General features: G+C 40.0%; 1 protein-coding gene across 6 annotated transcripts in view; it reads right to left on the reverse strand.

The window, feature by feature from the left end:
- Window positions 1-2,926: 2,926 nt before the first annotated feature.
- Window positions 2,927-13,232, reverse strand: part of CLCN3 (chloride voltage-gated channel 3) — a 142,259-nt gene continuing 131,953 nt past the window's right edge. For 4 of the 6 annotated variants that reach the window (XM_019481400.2, XM_006275353.4, XM_059721887.1 and 1 more), the window contains 3 exons: window positions 11,374-11,590; window positions 8,105-8,180; window positions 2,927-6,414 (listed from right to left, as the gene is read on the reverse strand). In XM_019481400.2, the coding sequence (XP_019336945.1) occupies window positions 6,256-6,414; window positions 8,105-8,180; window positions 11,374-11,590 (452 nt within the window). In that variant the 3' untranslated portion in view covers window positions 2,927-6,255. The remainder of the gene's footprint in view (window positions 6,415-8,104; window positions 8,181-11,373; window positions 11,591-13,232) is intronic. The other 2 variants (XM_059721889.1, XM_006275356.4) reach the window with 1 other exon arrangement.

A 13,232-nucleotide genomic window follows, 5' to 3' on the forward strand; every position in this document is an offset into this window, starting at 1 on the left:
GAAGTGAGGGGGGGGAGTGGCAGCGGGCAGGCGGGAGCACAGTGCCCCAGAGCTAGGGCCAGCGGCAGCAGGAACCAGCTGGAACCACGGGGGTGAGGCCGGCTCTTGCTGCTTTCTGTCCTGGCCATGCAGCCAGGAACCATGCACTGCTGGAGAAGCAGGCAGGAAGGAAGGGAAGTGGTAGGAGCAGGGCAGTGGTGGCAAGTGGCAGCAAGTGGATGGGCAGGAGTGCAGAGCCCATGCCAGTGCTCTGGGGCCAGGGCTGGCAGGGGCCCAGGGCAGGGTGGCAGGAGCGTGGAGCCCGGGCTAGCAGGGGCTGTATGGAGCTGACCCAGCTCCATCCCTCTCCCTGCTAGCGGCTCAGCCACGTGCAGCCCCGGGGCTTGCTGGGACCACACACCTCAGAGGCTCTCTGCCTGCTGTGGGCCATGAGCGCCCCAAGGCCTCGCCACCTGCTGTTGCTGCTGGTGGCAGGGGCTGTGTGCAGTGAGCGAGGGGCACGTGGTAGGGGGGGATGTTTGTGGGGAGGTCCCACATCCCACCATACACACATACCCACACCCCCCTCACAGTCATACACATGCACTGACACCCCCCCTGCACACCCCACACCCACACTCCCTCACACCCCAGCCACTGTCCCCCACAAACCCCATAGCCACCCACACCCGACATATCCTCCCACAAACCTTATACTACCCACCCACCTCCCCCACAAATCCACCCACAACCTCCCCCACACTCCACACACATACCCACAATCCCCAACAAGCCCTGTACCAACCCACCCTTCCATACCCCCCCTCCCACAATATACAAATAAAAGACTTCATTTTAAGCTATTATGCAATCACCTCTATGTACACTATGCACACACACATAAATCAGGACAAAAATATTTTTCAAAATCAAATGTTGTTTGATTTTTATGAATATAATTTGGTTTTTTTCTAGTTCCAAGATGACAAACCCCTTTGCCAAACAGAGTACTTCCGGGGCCCAGGGTCAGAGGCTAGGGGGCAGGACTTACGGTTCCAAGATGGCAACCAGGGGGTAGGTCACTTGTCAAGGGGCAGAACTACCTCTGTGGTTCTTGACAGCTCAACAAAACTTAAATGGCCCTCCAGTCAAAATAATTGCCTGCCACTGTTGTAGAAAATACAAAGCATTTCATGACTTTTTGCCAACATGGAGTCATACATTATTTTTCTTTCCACAATTTGTTTTTTGAAAGAAAGGAGTTTATGCACTTGATACATGTCTACTGTTATGTAGCTAATGTGTCTGATGCTGTTTTTTCCTGCTGTAAGTATGACGTTTTGCAGTATCTTAACTGTATGACTGTATCTTGCTATTATGCTTTAAAAAACATCAAACAGAACTCTCTTGAGGCTCTCTGGGAGTATTCAATCATAAAAGAGGATGCCCATAGTAAGTTTGTGCTCCTGCTACCTATGTTGAGTCAGCACAGCTGTAGAAGAGCAATTAGGTTTCTGTTGCAATTCATGCATCACTTAAATCAGTAATTAGAATATTACTTATCATAATGATGTCTGAGTCAGCAAAAATTCAGTTCACACTTTAGATAGGAAGGTGACCTGTAACTACTACTCTTGTAAAGCGAACTAATGTGACACAATCAGAGAGATGATGCATCATAATATTCTTGGAGACTCTTGTTACACCATAAATACACTTCAAACACACTGTAAAGACACTTCAAACACTTGTATGTATGTCTAGTATACCTAGGCTTCTGAGTGGGCTCAGAATTGTTCTGTTTTTGCAGACAGCAGATGAACTTTCCTGAAAGTGTAGGCAAAAACCTGCCACCTTTATTTAAGCTGCAAGTCTGCAAAGATTTACCTGCTTAACTGCATGTCTTGCAAGTAGTTTCAACAAAGTAATTGAACAGAACTATTCCCAGCACCTAAAGATCTTTGCAGGACAGGAGCCTTTCCTATGGATTTTCCAGCTTCCATTAGGAAAAACTTTCAGGGCTGCATTTAGGGGAAATAAGAAACATCTGCCTGTAAACAGTTCAACTGACAAACTAGTGAGGAAAAATAATCCTTCACTTAGTACTAGATGCCTTCATTTGCTCCTCACTGGGCGTGTCTACACATGCTTTTGTGCGCACCTAAACTGGCTAATGCGTATTAAGGTGATTTAGGTGCACATCCACACATGCACACACTAAGGAAAATTAGTCCTAAGTCAATGGACACACACCACTGTGCATTAGCACACCTGTGTTTGCTAATGTGACTTAGCTATTCGCATATAAATTTGATACCTGCTTTATGCAGTGCGTGCGCATGCATATAAGTGCGTGCCCTTAATGCACTTTAAAAATGATTCGAGCCTAAATTTGATACCTGCATAAAGCTTTATGCAGGTATCAAATTTAGGCTCGAATCATTTTTAAAGTGCATTAAGGGTACGCACTTGTAGACGCGCACCCTTAATGTGCCTTAAATTGGGCTAATGTGCAATTAAATGTGCATATGTAGACACTTCCACTGTGTATATTTTAATGAATATTGTTTGAGAGTAAAAGTAGTGAAGCTGCACCGTGCTTTAACTATAGAACTGTGGCTTTAAGATACTACGTTAATATTCAGGAAGCAAACTGTTTTATTATTACACTTAAATCACTCTTAAAAAATGGACATTTGGAAATTCATATATTAGCACTGAACTGTTTGCCTCCTAAATTGAGTAATTGCAAAACTGCACAACAAGCTGATGTCTTATTCATTGTGGTTTTACAAGTTCATGGGTGCTTTTTCATATGTAAATTGCTTGCTGCTAGTTTTCTTTTGGGGAAGCAGTACACTTCCACACATGTGGTATGTCAAATTCAGAGGGGAAAACGCCTGCAATGTTGTTTGATAGAATGTGACAATTAAAAGTCAAACAAAAATGATCATACAGAAATTTTTAATATGTTTATGATTAAATCATCACAGTAATCAGAATATTTACTGTAATGATACTCAGCTCTATCACACTATTATAAATAAAAACATTAAGATCAATATTAAATACAGCTCTAGGCAACATCACAGATTAACAAATTATGCATTCTTCATGAACCAGGAACTGAACTGTTTTGTTGTTTTTTTTCTCTCTCAAAAAAAAAAGGTGCTGACACCCCCCACCCTCCGTATAACCACATTTGTTCAAATTAGTAACCTGAATAAGGCTCTGGAAGTTTTTCATTAGAAAATGAACCTTTTTGTTGAATAGCACAGGCACACTTACTTCAATATCAATGACCGGGTGGGATGTGTCTTGTATGTCATTAAGGAAAGCTTAGCTGGTAAGAACAGTGAATAGAAACCCATGGAATCAGCAAAACACAAATGCAGTACTTGAGTCTATATTTTAAAACAATAAGACACAGTAAGGGTGTGAACTGTATTTCACTTCATGCAGAACAGTCAGTGCAGTGTCCTATGATAAAGACCAACAGAAATCGGGGAGCTTGAACTACTTAAAAACAATATAAGGAAGGATGCTATGCTCTTCTGCTTTAAAGAATAGTAACATGTTTTAGGCGGTGATGATAATTAGCTAAGACGCCTTTTACTGTCTCTGTTACATTGGTTTCAACTCTAGGGCCTCAGAAATTTATGAAGCAATTCCAGACTGACAGAGTTGTAGTGGAGCAAAATTTGGTCCACTAAGCTTTGGCTCCAAATTAAAAAAAAAAGCCACTAGTTATTTGCAAAATCACAAGTTTAACCACAGGTCGGTTCCCTGCTATCATTCCAAACCAACTGAAATCAGAGTGCAGTAGGTGCTGCAGGGAAGTGCCGTGCATTCTGCCAAACTAAGGTGCAAGAGATGAAAAATAGCAGGGTTTAAACATTAATTGAATTGTAATGAGCACTTCGGCCATAATTCAGAAAATCTTGTAGCCATGTTTGTTATCTTTAAGCATGCCAGTAGCTCTGTCTACTTCCACTGGAGTATTAGTATATTTAAAGATAAGCATATGCTAAGTATTTTGCTGAGTAAGGGCTTTTGAGATGATAGTGATGAGTGCTTTAGAAACACCTAAGAGTCTTAGGTATTTTTACCTGTTTTATTTTTGCAGTCTCATGGGTATACTGATATTAGGAAGCAACTGTATCAAAGTCCAAGCTACACACACAGCATGTCTACACGTGCATTTATACCAGCTTAAATTTACTGTGCAGTAAATTACTCAGCAGTAAGTGGGAATAGGTCAGCGTCTACACATGCAGGCATTAAAGCGCATTAATGCTGTGTGTGGACTGACTTGGAACTAAAGTTAGCCCCAAGTCAGTCCACACACACAGTGTTATTGCGCAATAAGATCTCTATATGTGCATTACTGTGCAGTAATTAGGCATAAATTTGATGCCTGCATAATTCAGGCATCAAATTTACACTCAAGTTGGTCTAAGTTGCCATATTTACTGCACAATATGGGCATGCACATATAGACATGCACCTGTACTGTGCAGTAGTTTTGGTTACTGTGCAGTAAATGTGCATATTTAGCTGCACCCACTGAGATGAATATTCCGAGACATTATTCCCAACCAGAACTTTTAATTGTTCCAACAACAGTCTTACATTTTGGGGCATGATACCTTAGGGTGTCACCTTTTCTTTATCTCAATAAGTGAACATGTTCAGCTAGTGGTTAAAGTAGATTTTCCAAAAAGAAAAAAAGCCAGGAGGATATGAAATTTGTCAGTCATCCTGCTATCAAGGGTGCATTGCTGCAGCTGAGCTCCTACCCAACAGTTCAAGTAATAGGTTTCCCCTTCCCCACCCCAAAGGCTACGTTTCATCAGAAATTTCAGCCAGAGCATTGCTAGATTCCTGAAAAAAAGTCCACACAATTACCATTATTTTTGTCTTATTTTTAAAACCCTAGTGTTTAAAAAAAGGATTTATCATTTTACTGTTTCAGTTCTCTGATCATAAACAAATGGAAACGTCAAGTTTATGGCAGTGAGTCAAGCTTGAAAATACTATTATGTGCATGATGGATCAGAGTTAATTTCTTTTTCTTAAACCCCTTTTATCCAGCTGTAAACTTTTGCCCAACCCTCCATAATTTGTGGAGGATTTTGAATTATTCTACAAAATCACATTAAAAAGGTAGAGTTAGTTATGTGAGATATTAACTGATTTGTATTTAATAGATTTTAATCCATAAAAATATAAATAAAGAATGGTAAAATTTCAAGAAAAAAATATACATTTAGTGCAAGTTATGATTTACATTTCTTACTTCCAGTCAGTAGTAAAACATGTTTTTGTAGGAAAGGAAAAAATGAGATGACTGATTTTTAATTTTATGGAAAAAATCTCCAGTGTTTCAGCATGCAATTATTATCAGATACACTTATACAGAATTGTTCCTGCTCTTAACTATCAGAGTAGCAGTATTTTCTTTATACCGCACAACATTGGTATATATCATAGTGTTTTCAATAATACAAAAATTGCATAAGACCAGGTCACATTATTGATATATTCTGCAGCAAAAACATTATTTTTCCTTTGAAACTCAAGTTTTCTCTGTGTTTAATTTTTCTCAAATCACAGCACACTGGCTGCAACATTTCACACATGCTTCTTATAAAGTATTACCTACTCAATCTGCTTTATGCAGGGGATCTGTACTGCCCCAATGATTTCTTGATGTACAAACTACACGTTTAATGGCACAAGAAAATCTCCCTTCTTGTGATCAAACCTCAGTAAATCACAGCATATCTCAATATGAGAAACTACTGCTTCAAAAGGGCACACCAGTTTTAAAGAGGCTTCGTTAATGGCTCAGGAGAGAGAGAAATAAAAGCTCTTCTGGAATGTAGAAAGGTGACATGTAATAATTATACATTAATGAGTTAACACAACAGTTTTCAATGGTAAAATGGGCAAGACTTTGCAGTCTCCAAAAGATGGCTCAATTCAAAATGACCCCTCCAGAAACAGGGACTAATAATGCATCTCTTCAATGCTGAAGTAACAGGTTAAGGTTTGGAGAATTCCATTTTCAGATACAGCTTTCCCACTGCACTATCATGGCAGATCGCACATCAGGGAACACATCCAGTGCAGGACAGAAGAAGTTCTCTTTCCCCATGCTTCGGTGGAGAACGCCACTAACTCTCCACACTTCCCCAGACCAATCCTGAATTCCAACAGCATTATTACGCAAACACTCAGGTCTCATTTCTGATTTTAGTAGAATCTCTCCGACTAAAGTGTTGTGCTATTCAACAAATGAACCTCCTCTTCAGTTTCCTCTCTCTCCTCAGCTATAGGTTTCAGTTGAACATTATTGAGGCGGGGTCTTGGTTTGCCGTCTGGGCCATATGACGGAGGATATCTTTTTTTGTTACAATGCCAAGGAGGCGCCTGTGAAGAAAGAATAGAAGAGAACTATTAAACTACAAGGAAAAAGAGAAGAACAGAACACATCTGTAGCCAAGTCCTTTTTGTTGACAGGAATGGAGCAAAGTAAGTATCCTGATTTTCTTATTTAAACAGAAACATTTGATTAATAAAAATAGAGTAACCATCGGTTTGTTAAAAAACAGCAGTGCTGAGACACCAGATCAGATGGTCACTAAACTGCACTCCATTTTTACTTATATGCAAGTAATACTAGCAGAGACCATGCCCATTTGTATTTAATTTTTGTTTGTTTCTACAAAATGAAATTTTGATTAATGTATGCCAACAAAAAAGTAATAAAGGACAAAGAAAAAAAAGGTGTGAAGAGGAAGTGATATTGATCCCGTTTCATAAAGAAAATACGTTTGAATCCAGCCATCAAGTGACAAATTGGTTGATGGCTCAAAATGGTAATACCAAATCAAAATCCCTCTTTTTTTAAATAGAAAGGATCTTTCTAGTCTACTATATTGTCTTGGGTTGGGTGGCTGTGTTCATAAGAGCACAAACAGCTGAGAATAAATCTTAATCAGTAGTTACTTATGTCTTGAAAGTCAGAACTTTGGAAATTAACTACTAGTTTTAAAAGAATGCATACATTTTCAATTTTGAATACTGTGCTCTTATGAAATTATCTTAATAGCTTTAAAACAACTGTGAAATATAGAGTGAAGCTGTCTTAAAGGATAATATCACAGGAGAAGCAGAAAGCAGAAAGAATGAGCTGCTGCCCTTGTTATTCTTGTTAGTACATTTTGTTCTGTTTTATTAAAGGAGGCATGAAATACTTGTGAAATATTAGCATAAAAATGTGAATGCAATAATATGTTTTGTACATAAGCAACTAAGCTTGGAGGGCAGGTTTAGTACAGATGCAGAGCAACCAATGTCCAAATTAAGACAATTTCTAAGTTACAACTAAGGTTAGATCACAACATCTTAGTGTACCAGTATCTAAATTGCAAAGTCAGTAGTAGAAATATTATAAGCCATTTAGTGGCTCAGGATGTAAGTAGCATGTTATAAAGGGACACACTGATGGCTACATATACAAGTGACAGAATTGCAGCACATAAAATTCAGAACAAAAAATAAAAGGACTGCTCTTTAGGAGCATGCAGATACATGGGATACAACAGGGGAAGGTCTATGCTGCCATAAATTCAAATCACATTCTGGTTTGGTTGTCAGAAGATTAAAGGAAGATTTTTGGCTTGACTGGCAGCTATTTAAAGCTACCAAAATCAGAACAAGGAATATACTGGTTGATACAAAAACTTCTAAATTTTTTATCAAGAAGAGAAAGACATATTCCTAGCTGGCCATTTCTCCTCTAACAAAATAATCACAAATGGATTTGCCATCCTTTGGAAAACATCTTAGCTTTTTATCATTTCCTTTTAATGTTGTGACTAACAGTGAAGCTGGTAAAAAGCTAGTATAGCAGTATAACTGTTTTTACAGCTTTATTTCTACAAATGAGTGATACAGTTTTGTATTACAGTCTCTTTAATACAATGATTGCATTTGTTGCAAAGACAGATTTTGTTGTTCAGCTGATGTCATGATAAGAGAACACTGAACAGTTCACAAGTTTCATGCTTCCTGACTTCTAGCGTGTCTAATTATGAGATCTGATATGTCTAATCACCAAGGGTTCGACGTGTTGCTTTAGTTGCTCGAGATGCTCTAATATGTTCTTCTTTGTGATGATCCCCAAGACAATCCTGAAACAGATCATGTTATGCTAATAACTGTGTGAAATAAATTAAAAAAAAGTTCCAATCATAACGAAAAAGGTTTAGAATAGAACAAAATGAAAAAACATGGGTTGCAAGAATGCTAATAATGGAATAGTTAAATTAAAAATGAATTGAGTCAGCACCCTTTCAGACAAAGTGACAGTTTGCTTTTTACATGGCACAAAACTGTTTTCATCTCAGAGAAATATATTCAGAGCTTGAGTATGGATACTGGAGTAAGTTTACCCACCATCTTATTCACCCTCCTGAATATCAGTCTGTGCTTATTTAAGTATTGAAAAGTAAAGCAAGGAAACTGAAATTTAATTCACTTTCCTTCTTGAAGTAAACAGTTCTAATCTGATGTAAATCTTGAGTACTTTCAAAATTTGAACCTGCTACAATAGATGATCTGGGCCAAAATTTCAGAAAGTCAGAGCAGTTAGAGGTTTGAAGGTACACTTTATATCAAAATCATTTGGGGCCCTAGACAGTGGATCTGATTCTCCACTCCCCCTGGAATATATCAGGAGCAAATCCACTGAATTACAACTCTGGTATAAATTAGTGAAAACTGAGGCTCACTCTCTTTCTACATCTCAATATTCCTTTCTGCATACCATTAGCACAAGTTAATGCAAGCTTCCTCTTCCAAGTTTATAAAGCACTGTTGGTACACAAACTAGTTTTAATGAAACTTAACATTGGCCTTTCAGCACGTTTAATTTTCTGTTATTAGTGTTCTTTTCCCCAAAATTTAGCTTACCGTAGCACTTCCTGCCTATATGTAAATTTGCAACTCATTATTACCTGACATATCATCACTTAGATTTAAAACCGGACATATGTGGTAATGGAGAGTAAACTTACGACATACCACAAGATTACAGCTAAAGCTGGAGAACAAAAACCAGTTAGTTACAAAACAGCAGATTAATGAAATAACCCTTGTTTTCTTTCTACTTTACTATGAAAGAAATTCCCTTAAAATCACCATAGGGTTTGATATTATTTTTGAACAGTTAAGCTTTCTTCGTAGTTAAGTTACATCTTAATACATATGTGGCTCCTGCATTTGAGCACTGAAGCAGAGGCTAAGGATACTATTTTATTGTAGTAGTCAGCTTGACATAAATATTCTTCTCTAACAGCTTAGTATAGCAGATTTTGTTCCCCATTTTGGTTGCAAGACTATAACTGCATCTATACGCTGACGCATACTTGATAAGACCATAGACCATAAGTCTCTTGCCCTGAGAAAGCATTTTAGGATATTCCTTAAATTTCAGAAATCCTCCACCATCTGTTTAGTACATGGCTGTGTTCAAGGACAATTTTGAGGCATAATTAACATGGCATTTGTTTTACAGATTTTACCATATGAGTATATCAACCTGGAAATAAGTTTGCTTTAACTGAATAGCTTCCACTTTATTGCAGTAGGCTTTTCACATAAACAGTTTAATTCAGCCCCTTTCAAACATTTCAGTTCTCTAGTTTTAACTTCCATAGTCATTCACCCTAAACAGCATGAATAACTAAGGAAAGCTAATATATACTAGAGGGACAGTATGTTAGACTGCTACAATTAATTATACTTTACATATATCACACAGAAGGTATATGAAGTAGTGTTTAGTAAGGGAACAAGTGCTCATGAAGTTGCCTTATAAAAAGGTATAGTCTAGAGGCAACTACAATGAACTATTTATTAGTCCTTTACCAGTGCCAAAGATGGACTTAATTTATTTAGCTAGAAAAATATACCAGGATGCCAAGTCCCCAGATTCTCATGTATGTACATTATCAATTCTAAAACAACATTTTAAAAGGATGCCTTGAATTTTTTTTTTAAAGGGGGTTCTGGCTTCAACTTTCAGAAGTAGCCAATAGCTGTGCAGCTTCTGGTACACCCAGACAATAGCTCCAAGGTTTTGAAACCCCATAACTACAGTCTGGAAATGGAGATCAGCGGGCAAATTTTTTCCTGCTAGTATGGAAACCCTTTTCTCCCACAGGCATTTGCAGAACAAAAGTCTATGCCAAAGCACTGGACACACAAGCAGTGCATAAATAAAAACAGAGAATCTGGTCCTTCTGTCTTGTTCCAGAGACTGTTTTTGCTTGACAAACTGTTTCCTGTAGATGCCTGAGAGCCATGCGTCCAAGACTGCGAGCACAAAGCGAGGGACCGTTAAAAAAAAACTATGAATGACTGCTCATTTTCTTGGGATATTGGGACAAAGTGTAACAAAAAAAAAGCACAGACCTTAGTTGGCTGACAAGCATGGCCTTGGCTTACAATGCTGAAGGAATTTGTTCAAATCCTGCAGAAGCCCTTGCTCTCAGAAATGAAAAATATACCATGCTTGGCATAGATGATCATTAACAGCCCCCTTTTGGTCTTAAAAAACAGTTAAAAAATACCCTGGGATGTCAACCTATGATCCTTTTGTATTTTCTGTAAAACAAAAGATGGTGGATTTGGACTAGTAGCACTGATGGAGGAGAACATAAGCATGGGAAAAAGAATGAGTAAAAAATTATTACTTATTGGTGCACAAGAGAAACAGGGGGCTGTAGCTCAGGCCAAAACTTTAATTACAGTAAGCTAGGTATTGCTGCACCCTGCATCAGGATGAAATCAATGAGAATAAAAGCAGCAGGCTAGTGCCATGCTTCATCTATTAGTTAAAGTTTACAATAGAAACTGCTGTATAAAGATAAACATCACAGGCTGTTTCACCTTTTAAGTATGATTTTCCTCTCTGCAGTCCATTTTTTAACTGGATGCAAATTGATAATATCGGAATTAGGGGCAGAGGGAGAGGGAGGTGAGCTGAGCCTTCCCCTTGCATTGGCAGGTGATACGAGCGTCCAGCGTTAATTTATCAAACTACATCATTCTGATGGAATATATTATTTCAGAGTTGTTCCTGCTGGAGCAGAACATACAGCCAATTACCTGGCTGGCTTTTCCAACTTCAGTTAGCAACTAAAATTCATCAGCTAAATTCTAACTCAGCAGCCAGCTGTCCCTTGCTTAGGTCAGGCTGTAACAAAGTCATTAACTTGCTACACTATAAACACACAGGGATCAAGTTTAAGGTGTCAGCATTACATTAGTCACCAGCAGTACACCTGACAAAATGAAAAGCATTTCTGCCCCTGTACTCACCCATTGTGTGTTACAAGGCACTGCCTCAGACCCAGCTTGCGGAAAATATCCACCACTATCTCCATTGGTGTGTGGTCTGTCACGGTAAAAGGGCTCATATCAAGAATGCTTCGAAGCTTCAAAGGCCGAGGACTCTCTGCTGGAAGTGATGGGGTATGTTGGGCAAAACAGACCCTGGAACTGCCAACAATACCTTCTTGCTTCTTTCTAGCACTTTCTTTAATACAAGGAGAATAAAAAAAGTTAATACAGAAGGAAGAATGCACATTCTTGGTGAATATATTTAGATGAAACCTGCAAATTTAGGTGAAACCTATAAATACCACTCAAGTCATCAGATTTCAACACATTTTATCCTATGGGCTCTACTTTGATTGGTGTTTTTCAGTCATTTTGCTCTCCAACAAGATGCACTATGCAGAGACTAGAAGATGTGACATCTACTATACAACTCTACCTGTACTCTGTTGTTAGTGGGACCTAGTAAAGGTTTCAGATATACATGCTGGCACGCAGCGGAATACATCTTTTTTTTTCTACCAATTATGGAATTTGCATGCTACTTAATCATGTTGTAAGCAGTGGACAGCTGCTATCTGAGTGCAGTGCGCAGGCAGACTTCTTAAAGAGTGGGAGGACTGCCTCAGTACTGTGCTCTATATGCAACTGTCTTATGGCTGCCACATCCTGCTGCTCCTGAAGCCAAAGCATGTTATTTTGAGCATGTCAGGGGGGACTGAATGAGGTAATCATGTGACAAATGTGAAAAGTTAACTACAGTATGTCAAGAAAGTGCTCGATGCCTTTCAACACAAATAGCCTCTGTCAAATGAGCACTCAGACTGGAGTGGGGAGATCACATCAAATGGGAAAAGCAGCCTCCTTTTCTCATAGTTTCATAGTTGGTAGGGTCGGAAGGGACCTGAGCAAATCATCAAGTCTGACCCCCTGCCATGGCAGGAAAAAGTACTGGGGTCAAACGACCCCGGCAAGGTGTTCGTCTAACCTCCTCTTAAAGACCCCCAGGGTAGGAGCCAGCACCACTTCGCTTGGAAGTTGGTTCCAGATCCTAGCCACCCTGTGAAGTAGCGCCTCCTGATGTCTAGCCTGAATCTACCCTCTGCCAGCTTGTGACCATTATTTCTAGTCACTCCTGGTAGCGCTCGGGGGAACAGGGACTCCCCCAATGCCTGCTGGTCCTCCCTGACTAGTTTGTAACAGGCCACTAGATCCCCCCTCAGCCTTCTCTTGTGGAGGCTGAACAGGTTCAGGTCCCTTAGCCTCTCCCCGTAGGGCCTGCTCTGCTGCCCCGATCATGTGGGTGGCCCTCCTCTGGACCCTCTCCATGTTGTCCACATCCCTCCTGAAGTGCAGCACCCAGAACTGGATGCAGTACTCCAACTGCAGCCTGACCAGTGTCGCATAGAGGGGGAGGATCACCTCCTTGGACCTGCTCGAGATGCATCTGTGGTGCATGACAAGGTGCGGTTAGCCTTCCTGACCGTGTCCCCACACTGCTGGCCCATGTTCATTTTGGCATCAATAATGATTCCAAGATCCTTTTCTGCCTCTGCACTGACGAGAAGGGAGTTCCCCAGCCTGTAGGTATGCTGCTGGTTCTTCCTCCCCACGTGCAGCACCTTGCACTTGTCAGTGTTGAAACCCATCTTGTTCTCATCTGCCCACCCCTGTAACCTGTCTAGGTCCGATTGCAGCCTATTCCTTCCTTCTAGCGTGCCCACATCCCTCCACATTTTACTGTCATCAGCAAATTTGAACAGGGTGCTTTTTATCCCCTCATCCAAGTCACTGGCGAAGATGTTGAACAGTGCGGGTCCGAGGACCGAGCCCAGGAGGAC

This window comes from Alligator mississippiensis, chromosome 2, assembly GCF_030867095.1.
Source record: "Alligator mississippiensis isolate rAllMis1 chromosome 2, rAllMis1, whole genome shotgun sequence".
NCBI lineage: Eukaryota > Metazoa > Chordata > Crocodylia > Alligatoridae > Alligator > Alligator mississippiensis.